The sequence below is a fragment of the Microcaecilia unicolor genome, chromosome 12 (assembly GCF_901765095.1).
Source record: "Microcaecilia unicolor chromosome 12, aMicUni1.1, whole genome shotgun sequence".
NCBI lineage: Eukaryota > Metazoa > Chordata > Amphibia > Gymnophiona > Siphonopidae > Microcaecilia > Microcaecilia unicolor.
The window spans coordinates 38,421,824-38,443,244 of NC_044042.1; the positions used below are offsets into that span (position 1 = coordinate 38,421,824).

General features: G+C 44.3%; 1 protein-coding gene across 1 annotated transcript in view; it reads left to right on the forward strand.

Moving 5' to 3' along the window:
- C12H11orf88 (chromosome 12 C11orf88 homolog) overlaps window positions 1–20,577 on the forward strand; it is a 39,709-nt gene extending 19,132 nt beyond the window's left edge. The window contains exons 4-6 of the mRNA XM_030220757.1: window positions 6,773–6,832; window positions 10,044–10,093; window positions 20,446–20,577. Of these exons, the coding sequence (XP_030076617.1) occupies window positions 6,773–6,832; window positions 10,044–10,093; window positions 20,446–20,518 (183 nt within the window). The 3' untranslated portion in view covers window positions 20,519–20,577. The remainder of the gene's footprint in view (window positions 1–6,772; window positions 6,833–10,043; window positions 10,094–20,445) is intronic.
- Window positions 20,578–21,421: the final 844 nt, after the last annotated feature.

Here is a 21,421-nt window from a genome sequence, read left to right on the forward strand (position 1 = left end):
TGATGAAAAGTATCCATGTGAAAACAGTGATGTTCTCTTCAGTTCCCCAGGGTTCCAGAGCAGTCTTTTCGTACCAAAGGATTAACATAATCTCAATCATATTGATGGCTTTAGTCTACAACAGTGGTTTTCAACCCACTCCTCAGGGACCACCTAGCCAGTCAGGTTTTCAGGATATCCACAATGAATATGCATGAGCGAGATTTGCATACCAAGACCACAATGCTTGCAATTCTATCTCTTGCATATTCATTGTGCATATCCTGAAAACTCAACTGTCCAGGTGGTCCCTGAGGATTGTGTTGAAAGCCACTGGTCTACAACAGTTTAGCAAGTGGAAACAGTGATGGGTTCTAGAATAAAATCACTATGCTTTAAAGAATCACAAAAATTGTAAGTGATGCAAACGTAGAAGTATCTTCAAGTCATGACAGATATTGTTGAGCTTTTATTTTTATAGTTTCCCTAAGTTCCAATTCACGTTTAAATATTTGAGATGACAGACCCCTTCCATTTAATATACACCTTTATATGCATACATCAGAGAAAGAAATATTTATACAAGCAACAAAGCCCGTTTCGTGAAAAATGAAACGGGCCCTAGGAAGGCTCTCCTCTAAGCGATTTCTCCTCTCTCCCCTGCCCTCCCCTCCATGTCCAGCGATTCTTCCCTCCCCTCCGCGTCCCGCGATTCTGGCCTCCCCTCCATGTCCAGCAATTCTCCTCTGCCCTGCCCTCCTCTCCCATCCCATCCCATCCCATGTCCACTGATCCTTCCTTTCCCTGCCCTCCCATCCATGGCCAGTGACCCTGTCCTTCTTGCTGCCCTGCCTTTAAGCCATTCATCTTACCTCAGGTCGCAGCGGTGGCAGGTTGGGCGCGCGTCACCTCCAGCCTTCCCTTGCCTTCCGCCCTCCTCTGACGTCATTTCGTCTTTCCGTGAGGGCCGGACACTGAGAGGGAAGGGAACGCTGGAGGCGAGCTGACGTCAGCATGCTGTTACGAACCCAACCATCCAGGGAAGCAGAGTTACCAATTATTATATAGATGGGTTTGGAAAACACTATGGAGTGAATTCTATAAATTGCATCTAAAAAATTGGCGCTGAAAAAAAACGCTTAAGTGCTATTCTATAAGCCAGCGTAATTTATAGACTAGCGCTTAAGTCCCAGGGCTTGTACATAAATTTAGGCATATCCATTTGCACCAACGAAAAAGTGATGCAAATGCCTCGGTCTAAATTTATGTGCAGAAACCCCTTATTCTATAATTGTGCGCATAAACCTAAACCACACCCACAATCCACCCCAAACTGGCCATGACCCTCCCATTTCTACGCCCTCTTTGTTGGGATGCATGTAAAATTTAGGCACAGACATTTTAATTGATTCCAATTAGCACCAATAATTGCTTCATAAGCCAATTATTGGCAGTAATAGGTTCGTTATTGAATTAAATTGCATGCATGCCCAGACGCAAACTGGGCATGCATGCAATTTTTGGCGATTTATAGAATTAGGGGGTATATACAGATCCAATTTCAATCAGCAGTGACTGGGTTAATAAATTTACAGCATTTGCACACATTGTCATTGATAAATGCAGGAAAAGTGGTGGCCAGTAGATCACAAAACATATTTCATGGCCCCGTATTTGTCTTTATCACATCTTTACAGTTTCCCTCTTCCCTCTGCTTACTTGGGCTTTGGCTCTATGATTCACAACTATCGAGGGGATTTTTATGCTGTTTTTATATCCCATCCTTAATTCAGACCAGCCATCATAGCAACACTGGTTGTGGTTCCTTCCAGATCCCAGCTAATGTGGATACCAATGCCTTTATTTTAGAGATTTCAAGGGATGTGGCCTGGGTGGGGCTAAAATCTATACTTGTATTCCTTATTTTACAAAGGGAACACACGTGTGCAGGGCCACCAAGAGACCAAGCCAGGCCCAAGGCAAACAATCTTGAGGGCGGCCCCCCACAGCCCCCCCCCCCCCCCCCCCCCCCCTCAATCTGGCAGTAGCTTACTGTTTACTTGCTCGGTCTCCTGTCCCTGTGTGTCTGGATTATCATGTAAACTCTGGTCTGCCAGCCACGGGTCCTTCTTCCTGCCATGTCCTTCCCACCTATGTGGAAATAGGAAGTACTTCACATAGGAGGCGGGACATGGCTGGGAGAGAAGAGTTAATGCAATAAACTGGCATACAGGAGCAGGAGACCAATCCAGCCTTCTGCTTGTGCCTGCCACCGGAAGCCTGAAGAAAGCGGCTTTTCTATTGCCAGTGCTGGATCTACCTTGGAGGTCGGGCCCAGGGGAATCTAGCATCCCCCTCTTGGCAGTCCTGAATATGTGTGGGGAAAATTTTCAATGTTGTGTTTTACAGCCCAGACCTGTCAAACAAGTGTGGGAAGATTGTGGTTGAGCGCATGCTCAGGCACAATTCTCCCACACTTCTACCCCATGATCAGAGAGAATTGCGTGCTTAAATTTGCATGCAATTAGCTCTGATCAAAGGTGCGGTAAAGCCCCGCGCTGTTCCAGCGCTGTTTTTCAAGCTCTTTTTCGAACAGCCCTTGTATCATCAAAATTGGATTATTGTAACATCATCTATTCTGGTTTCCCTTCTTATGAAGCTTCGTTTAGTTCAGAATACACTATACACCTCCTTTGCCACTCTCATCGCTACGATCATATCACTTCTCTTCTTAAGCAACAACACTGTCTCCCGATCCCTTACAGGATCCAACACAAATTTCTGACATTAGCACATTCCTATCTTCCTCCCTTATTGTCCCCTTCCGGCCTGCCCAGATCTTACATTCCTCTTTTGAAAATTAGTTCTCAGTCTCCTCTATCCATTGCTCAAAATTACAGGCACTCGCATCAGTGGTGTACCTAGCTTGCATGCTGCCAGGGGCAGATCACCACTGTGCCTCCCTCCTCCCCCGAGGAGCATCACATCCCTCCCCCCCCCTTCCCTTCCTCCTAGCAAGGGAGTGCATGTAGCAGTCGTACGGCTGTTGGCTCCGCCGGTCCCCTGCCCCCTCTGACATTCCTTCTTGTTCTGGGGCAGAGGACCAGCAGAGCCAACAGCTGCGCAACTGCACCCCCTTGCTGCCTGCGCCCAGAGCGGACCACCCCCACCGCCCCACCCTTGGTACACTACTGCTTCGCATTTTTCTTTATTGCACCCTCTCACTCTCTCTCTGGATCTCTCTCCCAGCAGAACTTAGGATAGAGGCTTCCTACCTCCGTTTTAGGACATCTTTGACTGCACAGACCGTTTTAGGACATTATCTTTTTCCTTTAGCATTTTGTGGGGTATGCTGATGCGGGTGGGGACAGCCGGGCAGAGGCACAACTCCTATCCATCTATCTCCTGTTTGATTTTTTTTCCCTTTTCTTTTTCTATCTCATGTCCTGTCAAAACAGTGTAGTTCTTTTCCTCCCTCATAGGTGATGATTTTATTGATTTGTAAACCATTTTGATTCTTATCCTGAAAGGCAGTATATCAAGTACCAAATAAACATAAGCAATATAAATCTTCAGGTGTAGACATTCGTTCCCAATGGTTAAGAACATGAGAATAGCCATACTTGGTCAGGCCAATGGTCTATTTAGCCCAGTATCCTTCTTCCAACAGTGGCCGATCCAGGTCACAAGTACCTGGCAGAATCTCAATTAGTAGGACCATTCCATGCTATCAATCCAAGAGTAGAGCATATCAATTTTAAAAGAAATCTAAATGTTATGTTATGATAAAGAAACGGGGATATTTGACGTCTAGGAAAAGTTTTCACTTCCATGACATTTTCTCTCTTTGGGATTCAGAGAATGGGACGGAGGCCAGAGTAGAGAGAAGTGATGGAGAGGCTTGTAAAGGCGCTGAGATCTGCAGCTGCTTCCTGCAAGTCAGCACTGCTGGCCTTATCCAGCTAATAACACCATAATGCCTCTCATCCATTAATACCCATCAGACCCACTTTCCCATGTCTGTTTAGTAGTGAGGAGGAAGTCCTTTCCCCTGATTAGCCACTTCATCTATTATTTTTTTAATTTACAGCAGTGAAGGAGCTTGAGAGAGCGCAGACTTGCAGAACATACAACCCTGAGTGCGGCTGTGAAATCTCTAGCAGAAAACTGCAGGATATGTCTACACCTTATAAAATCCTAAATAAGTTCTGGAAAATGACAAGATAATTACTGGGGTGGAGCAGATCATGACAGCTTTTTAATTAGAGCTGCAAATTACTTCACATGCGCTCGTAAATGACATACTAGTTGGATGCAGTATGACTGTCTTCTAAACATGCCTGCAACCCATGAGAACTAGCAAGAGAACAATTTAAAGAATAAAACTAAACGCCCTAGAAGCATTTTTAGTGGATAGTGAGGACATGTTACCTCTAATAACAGAGATGCCAAGTCTCGCTCTCACTCATTAAGAGCATATCACACTCCTTGAAGGCTTTCTCATTCTGACACTCTTTGAACCCCTTCTCTCACTCATCAGAGCTGCAGTGACAGTGCACTGATCCTGATCAGTACTTTCATGAGAGCAAAGCCCAGTGCATTTTTTCTAGCAAAAAAGGTGCTGGTACTCAAATGCTAGGCCACCCTTCAAGAGTGGGGTGATCACTGAAGGACCCACCCCATAATAGCCAGGCCCCCTGCAACCAGTCACACAATCTATGACAAGACATAGTAACATAGTAAATGACGGCAGAAAAAGACCTGCATGGTCCATCCAGTCTGCCCAACAAGACAAACTCATATGTGCTACTTTTTGTGTGTACCCTACTTTGATTTGTACCTGTCCTCTTCAGGGCACAGACCGTATAAGTCTGTCCAGCACTATCCCCGCCTCCCAACCACCAGCCCCGCCTCCCACCACTGGCTCTGGCACAGACCGTATAAGTCTGCCCAGCACTATCCCCGCCTCCCACCACCGGCTGGCTCTGCCACCCAATCTCGGCTAAGCTCCTTAGGAACCATTCCTTCTGAATAGGATTCCTTTATGTTTATCCCACGCGTGTTTGAAATCTCTTACCGTTTTCATTTCCACCACCTCCCGCGGGAGGGCATTCCAAGCATCCACTACTCTCTCCATGAAATTGGTGTGTAGAACCTGAGCTCTATCATTAAAACTTGGGTTCCATGGGTCAATTTTAGCAGACAATGGAAAAGGTGCCGGTACTCAAATGCTAGGCCACCCTTCAAGAGCGGGGTGATCACTGAAGGACCCACCCCATAATAGCCAGGCCCCCTGCAACCAGTCACACAATCTATGACAAGACGGAATTGGTGTGTAGAACCTGAGCTCTATCATTAAAACTTGGGTTCCATGGGTCAATTTTAGCAGACAATGGAAAAGGTGCCGGTACTCAAATGCTAGGCCACCCTTCAAGAGCGGGGTGATCACTGAAGGACCCACCCCATAATAGCCAGGCCCCCTGCAACCAGTCACACAATCTATGACAAGACGGAATTGGTGTGTAGAACCTGAGCTCTATCATTAAAACTTGGGTTCCATGGGTCAATTTTAGCAGACAATGGAAAAGGTGCCGGTACTCAAATGCTAGGCCACCCTTCAAGAGCGGGGTGATCACTGAAGGACCCACCCCATAATAGCCAGGCCCCCTGCAACCAGTCACACAATCTATGACAAGACAGAATTGGTGTGTAGAACCTGAGCTCTATCATTAAAACTTGGGTTCCATGGGTCAATTTTAGCAGACAATGGAAAAGGTGCCGGTACTCAGTACCCCCTCAAAAAAAAAGCCCTGGCAAAGCCTAAGAGAAGAAAAGTAACTAATAGGAAGAAATAGTACAGGCCTTCCTTCATAGTTCACCTCCTCTTACTCCATCTCTTTTCCCTACACCTATAGGTACACTTGCAGTGAAACAATTTGCACAATTTTAGCCACCAAGTAGAGGGCTCTTTTCAGTCTCGAGAATTTACCCAGGTAATCACTAACAGGTCAATAGTATTCAATCTACTGTGGTCAGTGTTTTTTTTTTTTTAAATGCCGGCCACCACAGGCTTTTTATAGATAATTCAGTGCTACCAGCAGTGAATACCTGGGTATAGTAAGGCCAGTGGCACTTTTTCAGATACCGGTGATATTCAGACTTGGACCCAGGTATCTACCCAGATAAAGTTACGACAGCCATTTTCCTTTCGCCTTCAGCCTTCCTCCCCCAAAGCAGTGGCATAGCCACAGGGGGGGCCTTGGCGGCATGGTCCCCCACCCCCCATTTTGGGCTCAGACACCATCCAAAACTGTGGCACCATATGTGTGGCTGGCGGGATGCTCAAGCCTTGCCAACCAAAGATTTACCACTGGAGCCTAGAGTCTGAGCAGCAGGAAGTCAGCGGCAGGGTGCTTCAGCCACTAATGCTGGCACTTCTGTGCAATTTAACTGAGCATGCGCAGAAGTGCTAGTGTCAGAGGCTGGAGCCACCTGTTTGCTTCCATGCCCCTCAGGCAGCACAGCCCTGGGCTCTGGCAGAGAACGTCTCCGGCTGACGAGGCTTGAGCATCCCCAGCAGCAAATGTACCAGCAAAGGTATGATGGAGGGAGACTGTGAGGATGTGCCTGGGCTGTATCCCCCCAGCCCCCCCCCCCCCCCAAAACGTTCTGTCTATGCCCCTGCCCCAAAGAATGGAAAACCAGAGAAGAGCTCCACACAAGATCATGAGTGAATGAGTGCAAGAGAACTGGGTTTTATTTGGTATCTGAACATAAATGTATGTTATCATAGGCTAGAAGAAGAGAGGACATCATTGCCTTATTGAGAAAACAAAGAGCAGAAAGGATAAAGGTAGGTCCAATTGCAATTCTCTATATTAATGTCATTAATGTTATTTTACTATTAAACTATTGCATGATTTAGTTTTTAGTATTTTCAATCATTTTTGTTAGCAGATTATGTATTTTGGTTTCTAAAGATTTGTTTTCATATTAAAGGATTTTTTTTAATTCTGTCATGATTGTTGTGGTTATCCGGGTCTTGCTGCATTCAAGTAAGTGGAACCAATGTTTCAGCCATCAAGCTGTGACTTTCTTCAGGATATGAGATCTGCAGTTTGTCTCTATATAGTGAGTTTTCAAACCTGATTGATAAGGTGGGTGGTTTCCTCAGGAAGGTGGGAGATTATTAAATTAAATGTCAATATTTGTCCACATTTAGAAATACTTAGCTGCATTGTGTCTTTCTCCAACTCAGACCATGACCGACGGTGGCCAGTGTTTCGTTATAGCTGCATCATGGTCAAACAGTCGTGATTTATAAAAAGAAAAATAAAGACACATATAATCACAGAAACAGCTCCATAAACATTTTCAAAACAATGTTTACTTCAATGAGGCTCCGCTATTGCTTGTCAGAGCAAAAAAGCAGCCTCGGTCCAAACCGCCAAAAGCGCTTATAAAATGTGATGTCAGACGCCAATACACAACTGCACTAATCAGCAAGCAGACCTGGCTTAAAGAAAAATGGTTTAAAAATTGCCATTCAAAAATTCCTATAAGAAAAATACATTGTTAGAAAAAATGGTACCATTTCATTCTGGCATTTAAACCAGATGGAGATAAAGACTTAAGCCGATAGATCCACTGTTGTTCTGATTGTAAAAGAATGTGTCATCTGTCTCCATCTCTAGAAAGTGATCACATCTGCTATAATATTACACACCGCAGCATGTCAAAGGTATGGTTTAAAGCTACACAGTGAACTGCCAGTGGAAATGTTATTTTCCAGGTGTTAATTGTACGCTTAAGCTCCACCAGACGGACACATAAACGTCTCGATGTCTGACTCACATAGACCTTCTGGCAGGAACATACAATAAAATATATCACATAAACTGACAGGTGGTATTTGTAAACAACTGATATGCCTTATTCATTTGTAGATCTATAAACACTGTAGTTTCAATCATATCACACACGTATTACATTTTTTATGCCCACTAAACACTTTTTGAACTTGCTTTTCAGTCAGCAAAACAGAGGGGCATGAAAGTTCTTTTAAATTTCTCCCTCTGCTATAAGCAAAGCGAAGAATTGATTGTGAAAAAATAGGCAATGTAGTCAAAACATTCCAGTGTCTTTTGATCACCTTCGCAACATTCACGGCTGCAGAAGTGTATTTCAAAACGCATGTTAAAATATCATCATCTCTTTCTACAGAAGGTCATGACTGAACAAGGAGATCCCTATTATTATATTTAGCCCTCCGGTAGGCTTTGTTGACCACGCCTTCAAGGTACCCTCGATTCTTCAATCTGTCACAGGCGATGTGCTTGTTCTTTAAAGTCCTTATCATCTGAACAAATCCACCGATACCTCAACAATTGGGAAAATGTGAAACAGTTTTTTTAGAGACTTAGGATGGCAACTTGAATAATCTAAAAGTTGATGTTTTTCTGAACCAGTATGTCCAAATATGTAATAGCACACTCTTCATATTGCATGGTAAAATTAATCCGAGGATGACAAGAATTTATATAACTCAAAAAATCCTTCAATCTGTCTACTTCACCTTGCCATATCAAGAAAACATCTTCTATGAAGCGAACCCGTAATCTAATGTTGTCCTGAAACTCACAAGGATAAACAAATTGTTCTTCAAAATATGTCATAAAAAGGTTCGCCACAGAGGGGGTCATGGTCACCCCACGGTTGTTCCAGATATTTGTTGAAAAATCTTCTCTTCATATTAAAAAACATTTTTTTCTCGTAGCCAATGATGCTAAACCCAAAATAAATGAAATAGGAACATCTTGAGACTGCCTTTGATTTAAAAACGCTCCCAAAACACTTAGGGCTTCTTCTTGTGAGATAACCATGTACAAAAACACAACATCCAGAGTCACAAGCAGACATTCTTGTAGTGGACCATCCCAATTCATTAAGTGGCAGTAAGCTCAACGCGGGCTTACCGCTTGCTATACAGGAAGTACCACTGGGCTACCACAGCAGCTCAGCAGTACTTCCCACCCCTAGCACGCCATCATTTCTGGCACTACAAAAATGTATTTATTTTTGTAGCACTGGGTTAACATGGGAGTCCTTATCACCACCTCAGTGGATGGCGGTAGGGGCTGCTCCCCCCAAAAATGGCCACGCGGCAAGTGCTTTACTTTCCGCACGGCCATTTCCTGCAGGAAGGCGAGACTTCCCTTTTACCAGCTGTGATAAAAGGGGGCCTCAGCACATGTGTAAAACACACGCTGATGCCAGCGCCAGCCCCCTTTTGCCAGAGCTTGGTAAAAGGAGCCCCAAATGTGTCATTAGAGTGTACAAAATCCTTTATATATGATCTGCCTTCTACCACTAGAGGGAGCAAGAAAGTGTCTACATATACCGATCTGACGAAGAAGGGCAACCTTCGAAAGCTAATCAAGAAATGTATTAAGTTATGTCCAATAAAAAAGGTATCATCTTATCCATGTTTTATTTTGTTTGATTTCTATTGATAACCTTAAGAGTGGACTAAGACGGCTACCACACTCCTCTACATATACCGATAAAGGTTCCAAAAGAACCACCCCCCCCCCCCCAAAAAAAAAAAAAAAGACAATAGGCCTCCCCAGGGGATCAACCAGTTTCTTTTGCATTTTAGGTAAAACACTGGTATTTTGGCCACATTCAAAAAATGGAATTTTTTCCTCTCTTGTTTTTTCATATGCTTACTTTTCTTTATGAGAACTTCTATTTACATTATTATTACTGTTGTATATTCTGCTATTACCCATCAAATTTGGTTCAGTGCCGATCACCTAAAAAGAAACCAAGACAGACTGGGAATCACAATTATTAAATCTGACCTGGCATCTTCTTATCTTCTAAAACACATTTCTGGAAAAGAAAGGTTTTAATCTTCTTATGGAATCTTTAATAATTACTTTCCAATCTAATTTCCTGTGACAGTGTATTCCTTATTGGTAGCGCCAGCCCTGATAAAATGTGCATGGTGCAGCCCTGTACGTTAAGAAACATCTTTAACTTTTCCTGGTTTTTTTTTTCAGAAAGAAAAGATTTCCTTGCTTTACAAACCAAAGATTACAGCACAAAGAAGGTAAATTAGAAATGTACTATAAAGCCTTGACAGTGATGCTCGGGTAGTAAATTTACAAGCCATTCATTTAGCACGTCTCAGTGTCTATACTTTTCTCTCTTTTTTTTTTTCTCTCTGTCTCTGTCTCTTTTTCTCTCCCTTCCTGAAGAAAATGAAAGTAGACAGTCTGTTCATTTCCTGTTCAGTTTTGGCACTGCCTAAACAAGTACAGTATTGCCATTAGATGCTGTGTAGCTGTTAGTCTGGACCCAATTCAGATGTGGATGCAGATATTATTATTAACCCTTTTCTTTGCAGTCCTACACTTTCATTTGAGCTGTTTAACAGTATGTGCTTAGCATTGATATCTCTAGAACTGTTTAATGCAGAAAAGGAAGCCACCCAGTGCTGGAAAGCTAATATGCTGTGCTTTCAAGATCCCAAGATACCACTGTTTAAGCATGATCAGAATTGTCTTCCTTAGACCATGGAAGTTAAACAAATTAAGCAGGTCCAATGAGCTTTTCTAATATCCTAAGACTTTATATAAAACTAGTAAAAAAAGCCCGTTTCCAAAGGGAAGGAAACGGGTGCTAGCAAGGCCATCCCCCAACCTCCCTTGCTGTTCCAGACTCTGCCGTCCCTCTGTTTTCACCCCCCCTTCCACGACCCAGTCGACCCCCCCCTTCTCGGCGAAAACCATCCCCCACCGCCGTCCAGTACCTGTGCTGACGGGGGACCCCAACCCCCGTCAGCCGAAGTCCTGTGCTGGCCTTCGCGACGTTGCTTCTTCAATGATTTTTTGTGTTCAAGTTCCTCTGCGTGCGTCTGAAGTCAGAGACGCACGCAGAGGAACTTGAACCGAAGATCATTGAAGAAGCAATGCCGCGAAGGCCAGCACAGGACTCCTTCCCTTGCTTTGGTATCAGCTGTCACTGACATCAGTGCGTGCCTGCCTAGCAGACTACCTCCGAGGGAGACATGATCCCAGGCACATTCGAATGTTGGAGGTGAGAATTATTATATAGGTTTACCGAAGAATGTTTGTACAAGGATCAGTCTGGTGGATCTGTGGTAGCATACAGAAAGTCCCCAACCAAGTCCTTGAGCTGGTTCTTTCCCATTCAGATGGGGTCAGGCATGCAACTGGAAGTGGATATAAAATAGTTGCAGATGAAGGTTCATGCTGCCAGATCTTAGCCTTGGTCCTGTCTGAGATGGAAATACAAAAGCAGCATGAGGAAATTTCTAAGTCATCAAAAGTGTTTGTACAAAATGCACGTTTAGGCATGCAAATATCATGACCTAGCTGTGGATCGAATAGGCTGTGTGTGTAAACCCAGAAATAGATGTAGTTTCTTCCAGATGTTCTTAAAGTGATTGAAGACGGTCAAGCAGTCCACTAGTTGAACGCTGACACATTTGGGCAGCGCTTTGAATAATTTGTATTTTGCTGGAGTCCAAAGTATATCACGATTACCAAAGGGAGTTGATTGTTTTGACATGAAACAAGCTTCTGAGTCTGGGAGTTAAATGAAGTTCCAGCCGTTGACCCATTGGCATTTGGCTGAGGTCAGAGGTGAGCTTGCTTTCGCTTCCAGTGCACTGGGTTGAAAAGGTTTCCTTTCTGGCATGAGACTCTGATCTCAAGATGGGATGTCTTAAGCGCTTCCCATTGTGCGCACTTGTACAAAGAAGAGGAATGCCAGTGAAGATCCGAACGGGCAGAAAAAATTCAGCCCTCCATGGGAGCAGCGGGACTTTAAACTAGAAAATAGCTTGCAGTGGTCATTAAAGGCATCGGCATTGCTTTGAAATGTTAACTTTGTTTCTGTACAATTGTGCCTTTCATGCAAACAAGATCCCATTCCCATGGATTCCGGTTATAGTGCCCAACGTTGCACATCCAACTTTAGGCATGCTTCCCAGATAAGCGCAAATAATTTGGAAAATGATTTCTGAACCATCAATAATTGGGTACTAACAACTAATTATTAATGTCAACAGGCACTCATTAAATTTTATTTGCGCATTTGACAGCGCACTTTTCTATAAGACACAGCACTTAGCTCCCATAGCGTGTATCTCAAAAGGAGGCATGGCCATGGGTGTGTCGGGGGCAGTCAGAAAAGTTGCACACGGAATTGCGGAATAATGCCTAAGCGTGTCTAACTTGGGCGCCAGCATTTACGCCAGGTTTCAGCAGGCCGTAAGTCTGGCACTCAAAGGTTAGGTGCAGGATCCATGCTAAGCACTATTGTAAGGCGCCACACCCTTTAGAACCGCACTTAGTGCAAAATGTTTTCTGCACCCAAGTTTGGGTGCTGTTTATAGAATTCTCTCCAATGTATCTTACGTTTTAGTGCAGCCATCATAAGCACATAAGCACCGCCAAGCTGGGAAAAGACCAATGGTCCATCAAGCCCAGCATTCAGTCTCCAACAGTGGCCAATCCAGGCTTCAAGAACCCGGCAACCCCCCCCCCCCCCCCCCCCCCCCCAAAAAAAAAAAAAAAAATAAATTTTAATTTATTTATTAATTTTAACAAGCCTTGCATCTTGTAAAAGTAACACAGAGCTAGAAATTTGTTTTAAACAAAAAGTTTTCCACAATTCAAACATCAATATTATTAATCTCTTTCTTAGACCTCAAAAATGGGAGTCGTTTCATATAGATAAGGAGATCACATGCAAAATCATAAAGAAATCGGCTTAACTCAAATTCACTTTCTTAATATATTAATCAGCTATTAAACTATTCACTGGGATCTACTGGAGAGCCTTTTTTGATCCAAGAAACTTTTAAGTTGTTAAGGCTCAAAGAAAACATATTTAACATTTAGATATTTTACAATACATTTACATGGATAGGACAAGAGAAATGACGCTCCCATTGCCCTAGTTTCCTCTCGAAGTGCAAGGAATAATTTCCTCCTGTCTTGAGTATTTTTAGTCACATCCGGGTATATCCAAACCCGGGATCCACAAAAAATTTTCTTGGAGTTTTTAAAGTATAGTTTTAATAGAGCACTGAGATCTTGTTCAAAAACTAACGATATGATCAAAGTTTGACGCTGAGTAACCACTGAAAAAGATTGTTCCAGAAACATTGAGAGATCTTGTATTTCTTGTTCACTGCCTCCACAAACGGCCTGGTCTCCGGTTTCTTTCACTACCCCATCTTTTTTTTTTGACATAGGAATATAGTAAATTTTGTTTACTGGAGGAATATGAGATGGGGAGTATTGTAAATTTTCAGTCAAATACTTTCGAAATAATTCCATCGGGCTCAGGCCGTTTATTACAGGAAAGTTCAATATCCTTAAATTAAGACGTTTATTAAAATTTTCCATTTGTTCAATCTTCCTCAGTATCGCCAACTTATCTTTAATCAAAGCCGTGTTAATCGTTTTCAGTGTCACTACTTCTGATTGAATCGAATCAATTCTTGTTGTTGTATCTGTTTTTAAATTTTCCACAGTTTCAGTTAAGGCATTAACTTTACTCACAAGTGATATGGTCTCCCGGGCCGAATTCGCTACCGTCTTTGTAAGATCTTGTATGGCTTTCCAGATCAATTCCAGCGTCACCACCTGGGGAGCTTGTAGTTCCAAGAATGATTCCTCTGCTCTCGTTGGGGGGGAGCCGCCATTTACAGATCCGTCGCCCTCGTCTTCCGAAGCAATCAGATTTGACCCCCTCTCCCGTTGATGAGCTGGACAAGGTGGGGGATTAACCTCCAGTGGCGAGAGAGTTGTTTCTATTGCCTGGTGGGCCGACGCTCCTTCGTCAGCACTCACAGCGGCCTGCCGAACGCCGGTATCTTGTGTGAAATTGGTTGTAAAGCGGTCAAGCGTCGTCTGGATAGGCGAAGAGGTGCAAACCGATGGCGGTAGGTTCTTTACCACTCCTTTCCTCTTAGTATGAGGCATTTTAGGAAATAATCAAGGTAACAATTCTTAATCCAGAGTAGCTCGATCGCTCACATTCAACATCGAGTCGCCATCTTGGAAACGCCCCCTAATAAAATAACATTTTTAATAATGTTCAATGGACTTTTCCCTCAGGAATCTGTCCAAACCCCCTTTAAACTCCGTAAGGCCAGCTGCTGTCACTACATTTTCCAGCAATGAGTTCCAGAGTCTAACTACACGCTGAGGAAAGAAAAACTTTCTTCTGTTTGTTTTAAATCTACCATATTCTTTTTTTTTTTTTTTGTTACATTTATACCCCGCGCTTTCCCACTCATAGCTTCATCTTGTGTCCCCTGGTTCTATTGTTGTTTGAAAGTGTAAACAAACGCTTCACATCTGTCCGCTCTACTCCGCTCATTATCTTGTAGACTTCTATCATATCACCCCTCAGCCGCCTTTTCTCCAAGCTGAAGAGCCCTAACCTTCTCAGCCTTTCCTCATAGGGAAGTCGTTCTATCCCTTTTATCATTTTCGTCGCCCTTCTCTGCACCTTCTCCAATTCCTTTATATCTTTTTTGAGATGCGCGACCAGAATTGGACACAATATTCGAGGTGCGGTCGCACCATGGAGCGATACAACGGCATTATAACATCCTTGTGTTTGTTTTCCATCCCTTTCCTAATAATACCCAACATCATCATCAAAAGGGTGGAGAACCTGGCAGTGCATATTTTTTATCCGAGAGCTTCTAAAGAGAAGTGGCCTACTGGTATATCACAGGCACAAAGCGTTCAAGAGACTTGGCCATGGTCAAGCAAAGAGCCAGTGAGAGAGCTGATGGAAACTTGCATTCCATAAGCTCTAGACAACACCTACTCCACCAGTACATGATTTTAATTTTTTTTTGTTACATTTGTACCCCGCGCTTTCCCACTCATGGCAGGCTCAATGCGGCTTACATGGGGCAATGGAGGGTTAAGTGACTTGCCCCAGAGTCATGATGCAGTATGTTTGGGGCTTAATTTATAGACAAGAAGGAATCAGACCTATGGGAACCGAAGGAGGGGAAGATGGAGCCAGGGCCGCCGAGAGGGGGGGACAGGGGGGACAAAATTCCCGGGGCCCGGGCCTCCAAGGGGGCCCAGCGCCACAGTCCCACCCGCCACCGCCACTGGGCCCCTTCCACCCGAACCCCCACCAGCAGAAGTGCTGTCTTCTGTTCTGACTCCGGCGTGCGCAGCCCACACAGACGCGCTCCTCTCAGCTGATCTTTGCTGTACTCTGCAGGGCTTTTGTGCGTCTGTGCGTCTGACATGCAGGACGTCAGACACACAGAAGCCCTGCAGAGTACAGCGAAGATCAGCTGAAAGGAGCGCGTCTGTGTGGGCCGCGCACGCCGGAATCAGAAGACAGCACTTCTGCTGGCGGGGGTTTGGGTGGAAGGGTGGTGGTGGAGGCGGGTGGCACTGTGGCGCCGGGCCCCCTTCAGGGGGCGGCAACGACGACAACAACCTGGGAGGGTGGCAGTGGGGGCGGGGCCCGTGGGCGGCCTTGTCCCGGGCCCGGCCCAGTCTCTCGGCGGCCCTGGATGGAGCAGGATTAGAGAGCCCAGTGGTCATTTTCTGCTTTGCTTCAGGCTCTCCCCCTCTTTTCCATTCAGTTCCCCCCCCCCCCCCCCCCACCAAAAGAAAATTATACCCTGGATATGGAACTTTGATTGATCCACGAGGCATCGTCAGACTTATACCCCCCCATGCTAAGAAAATCATGGGGTAGTAGTGATGCACTCTCTTTGAATTTCTAGAGGAATTTTTTTCTGCAAATAAATATGCTCTATCCAGGGGCTGTGAAAAGGTTTGCTAGAATTTTTTCAAGGAATTTTGATAGCACTCTCTATTGTTCATCAAGTACATTAAGCAGACAATTTTAAAACTGCCTGAAAAGTAGGCCTGTACATTTCATTCTGCAGACTTTGCCAGATTTTCAAAACAAAAGTCTGCTCATACATTCACTTTGAAAATTATCACCCGGAAAAGTACGTGCACTCTTTTACACATGCTAACTTGTGCAGATACTTTTTCAGAGGAAAAATATATACATACTTTATAAAGGAAAAAATATATGCATAGTTCTTAACCCTGCCCCAGCTCCACCCCCACCCCCAGAAACGCCTCCCTTTACAGCAGGTTCAAAGAACTACACACATACAGTTCCCAACATATAGAATGAGTGATATTTCTAAAACCCACTTCCTCAGGTGGGTTTTGAAAAAATTTCAAAAGCTTTTCACTTGTGGAATGGCTTTTGAAATTGTGGTTTTCAGAGGCCTTTTACTCGAATAAATACCAATTGACCCAGGTAACTTGGCTTGCTGAAAATAGCCCAGCCTTTACCTAAAGTATGCACAGGGATCAACACCATGGGTAAAAAGTAGATAGGCCCTGGGGGAGGGTGTTGGGTGTTTAGTTTAGGGATGGAAGTAATAGAGATAATTTTATGAAGGCTTCCTGTATGTAAAACTGGGTTTTACAGGTAGAAGAGCATTTTATAAAATTCAGTGATATATATTCAGGTATAAAAGTCAGGGACAGCCTCTGGGGGTTGTGGAGGGGTGTAGGGCTATGTGGAGAGACTCACTGCAGGGCCTCATTTGCATAAGTCAGTAAGGGCTGAAGCATGGCACAAAAAAACGTTACTCATTGGTAGAACCAGCCCTGATAAAAGCATATGAATAAGGCAGTGGAGAGTTAAGTGACTTGCCCAACATCACAAGTAGCTAGATCAGAATTTCACTTTATAAACCACTGCATATTTCTTTTAAAATTTGTATTCCTTTATCAAAATGTGCAAAGCACTGTCTTAGAGCCTCACAATGTTAGATTCAGCCTTTCCTTCCACTTCACCTTGCACTTCATTAATGGCTTTACTTTGGATTATGCAAAGTGAGGGGGGTCAATATTCAGTATGGTTTAACTAGGGGAGGCTTTTGCTTGGTTAAACTACACTGACCGGCCAGCAGCAGATATTCACCAGCATAACCAGAGAGTGCCACTGAATAACTGCTCTTGCCTCTGGTGCACTCTCTGATTGGTACGGGGTAATCCAGAAGCAGAGTCAGGGTGGAGCCAGGGAGTGGAGGAGTAGCCTAGTGGTTAGTGCAGTGGACTTTGATCCTGGGGAACTGAGTTCGATTCCCACTGCAGCTCCTTGTGACTCTGGGCAAGTCACTTAACCCTCCATTGCCCCTGGTACAAAATAAGTACCTGAATATATGTAAACTGCTTTAAATGTAATTGCAAAAACCTCAGAAAGGCCTTATATCAAGTCCCATTTCCCTTTCCCTTTCCCTATTTGAGATTCTAGATGGAATGTTGCTACTATTTGAGATTCTAGATGGAATGTTGCTATTCCACTAGCAACATTCCATGTAGAAGCCTGCCCTTGTAGATTAGCAACGCAGGACGTCACACTCACAGAAACAGAAGCCTGCGCGGCCGCATTGCTGATCTGCAAGGGCAGGCCTCTACATGGAATGTTGCTAGTGGAGGAGTATCCTAGTGGTTAGTGCAGTGGACTTTGACCTTGGGGAACTGAGTTCAATTCCCACTGCAGCTCCTTGTGACTCTGGGCAAGTCACTTAACCCTCCATTGTCCCTGGTACAAAATAAGTACCTGAATATACGTAAACTGCTTTGAATGTAGGTGCAAAAGCCTCAGAAAGGCGGTATATCAAGTCCCATTTCCATTTCCATTCCAGTTATCCAGACACTGCCGTTATTCAGCAGTGGTAACTGGATAGTTATTTGGTTAACTAAGGAACAGAAAAAAAAAGTCTGTTCTAAGTTAACCAGGTAGTTTCTGGGTACCAAACCCAGAAGTCCAACAGTCGCCCTAAACACCCATAGTCAGTGTCAGTACCCAGATAGGGGCCGGCACTAGATATCCAGCTTTAATTCAGCTGGTAGTGACTGAATTTTGTCCCCTGTGTTTCTAAAACATTTGCTCTGAGAAGGAGCCCTGAAGACCCAGCTGACCTGCATTTGCTAGGTAAGACTGTATCAGCGGCCTCCAGTCTATTGATTCATGTTCTATTCAATTAGAGTGAGATCAGCTGATGCAGCGTTTAACTTTCTGCTCTTACAAATGGTCTCCTGGCACTCTTTACAGTGAGACAATATAATGTTACTTCTTTTTCTTTACTTCAGAGATGGTCTTGTTAAATGTTAATAGCCAATATTTCCCCAGGATGAAAGAAATGTTTTGCTCAGCGCTGGTAACACTAGCAGTTGTAGGGGTGCTTTAGTGTTGCTGTAGTTATCTTTCATTGAACCCAGAATGTGTTTGATTGATGAGCTAAATGCAGTAAAGAACTTTTGGGGTTCACTTTAAGAGACTTTACTTTGCACAAAACTGTGGGTTTTGCATGGAAATGGCTTGTTCTAAAACTCACGGAGTACCGTGGATTAAATTTATGAAGCATTTTCCATGTGTGAAGCTTTTCTGAAATGGTGCAGGTATATGCATGGATGCAGGTACATGTGCCAACAAGAACACACAAACTTGTACGTGATTTGTACATGAGTGTTCCCAGAGCTGGGAGATAACACTTATCTTATAAACATGTGTGTGTACACGAAGAGTATGTGCATAAATTTTCACCCTTGAATCAGGTGTAGGGTTACCATATTTTGTCCCCCAAAAAGGAGGACACATGCCCCACCCCCACCACACACCCCGCACTGCCCCCTTTCATGCCCTCGCTCCGCCCCGTCACATTTTCCCCTCCCCCCTGTCACCCCCCCTGTCACCCCCCTCCCCGTCACCCTCCTCCCCTTACCTTACTACTGCCCTGGTGGTCTAGTGACCTCTTCGGGGCAGGAAAGAGGGCTGCCCTGCATGCATCCTTCCTGTTGCTGATCTCGGCGCTGATTCAAAATGGCCGCCGAGAGTTGAAGTCTCGCGAGGTCACTTCAACTCTCGGCGGCCATTTTGAACTGTACAACGTGCAGGACGTCAGACTTACAAAAACAGAACGAAGCCTTGCGCCGGAAGAAGAGGACCTCGGCTGGCGGGGGTTGGGGTCCCCCGCCAGCAAAGGTAGCCGACGGCGGGGGAGGGTTTGGCGGCGGGAGGGGGGGTCGAGAGGGTCATCGGCAGGGGGGTCCAGGGACAAATCTACAGGGGCCCAGGCCCCCGTGGCCCCACATAGCTACGCCACTGGTGTGCACATGTATGCATGTATAAGCCCAATCTTCTTGTTATGTACACATGTTCTTGGCACATTAATATAGGTGCCACTTCATAGAACTCCGGTCCTATATATCATTCAGTGTAAAAATGTAACAAAGGATGCTATATTGGAGAAACAGGCCAGATGCTTAAAACAAGATTCAATTTACATAGACATCACATGAACAATACAGCCAGTAGGGCCCCCACCCCGGAGGGACAGCACTTCACAGAACCAGGACACTGTACCAGTGATTTCACAGTGAGAATACTGAAAGGTAACTTTAAAACCATACAAGAACGTAAGACCTTTGAAGTCAGAATGATTTAATATTTTAACACCCAACAGAAAGGACTTAACAAGGATCTGGGGTTCCTAGCCCATTATAAACCATAAAGCTGTATTTCTCTGTTGATCACCCTTCCCACACCCTATCCACACCTATCCTGTTAGAATATCAATGATATGCTTTGATGTCCCCATGCATACCTCCTACCCACCCCCATCCTCCCACCCTGTCAGACTGTCATAGTAATGCTTGAAGGTTTTCACTTATATACACTGTCAGCTAGCACATTTGCTTATTTCCGATCTGACGAAGAAGGGCAACCTTCGAAAGCTAATCAAGAAATGTATTAAGTTATGTCCAATAAAAAAGGTATCATCTTATTTTCTTTTCCATGTTTTATTTTATTTGATTTATAGATTCTACATGGAATGTTGCTATTCCACTAGCAACATTCCATGTAGAAGTCGGCCCTTGTAGATCACCAATGTGGCCGCGCAGGCTTCTGCTTCTGTGAGTCTGACGTCCTGCACGTACGTGCAGGACGTCAGACTCACAGAAACAGAAGCCTGCGCAGCCTTCTACATGGAATGTTGCTAGTGGAATAGCAACATTCCATGTAGAATCTCCAATAGTAGCAACATTCCATGTAGAATCTCCAATAGTATCTATTTTACTGTCATAGTAATGCTTGAATGTTTTCACTTATATACACTGTCAGCTAGCACATTTGCTTATTTCCGATCTGAGGAAGAAGGGCAACCTTCGAAAGCTAATCAAGAAATGTATTAAGTTATGTCCAATAAAAAAGGTATCATCTTATTTTCTTTTCCATGTTTTATTTTGTTTGATTTCTATTGGTCCCTGTTCTGAAATTGCCCTTTAGGCTGTACAATATTCGTCTGCTAGAAACAGCTGAACCTCTTTTATTTGCCTTCTTCAGATCAGATGATGAACTGAGAGCTGCAAAAGCCGAAGCAGAAGCCGAAGCAGATGCCGTGAGGCAACTGGAGTGAGCTGACCAAGAGGGTCACTAGATGAAAGGCTGCAAATAAACACTTTTGAGAGAAAAATATTTTTGATTACACTGTCTTTTACATAGCCTCATACCTTTTTTTTTTTCCTTCCTGGTATTAACAAAGGAGCTCTTTTTTTTTTGTTACATTTGTACCCCGCACTTTCCCACTCATGGCAGGCTCAATGCGGCTTACATAGGGCAATGGAGGGTTAAGTAACTTGCCCAGAGTCACAAGGAGCTGCCTGTGCCTGAAGTGGGAATCGAACTCAGTTCCTCAGGACCAAAGTCCACCACCCTAACCACTAGGCCACTCCTCCACTGTTGCTACTATGTGAAATTCTACATGGAATGTTGCTATTCCACTAGCAACATTCCATGTAGAAGTCGGCCCTTGCAGATCACCAATGTGGCTGCGCAGGCTTCTGCTTCTGTGAGTCTGACGTCCTGCACATACGTGCAGGATGTCAGACTCACAGAAACAGAAGCCTGCGCAGGCTTCTACATGGAATGTTGCTAGTGGAATAGCAACATTCCATGTAGAATCTCCAATAGTAGCATCATTCCATGTAGAATCTCCAATAGTATCTATTTTATTTTTGTTACATTTGTACCCTGCGCTTTCCCACTCATGGCAGGCTCAATGCAGCTTACATGGGGCAATGGAGGGTTAAGTAACTTGCCCAGAGTCACAAGGAGCTGCCTGTGCCTGAAGTGGGAATCGAACTCAGTTCCTCAGGACCAAAGTCCACCACCCTAACCTCTAGGCCACTCCTCCACAGGACCAAAGTCCACCACACTAACTACTAGGCCACTCCTCCACTGTTGCTACTATGTGAAATTCTACATGGAATGTTGCTATTCCACTAGCAACATTCCATGTAGAAGTCAGCCCTTGCAGATC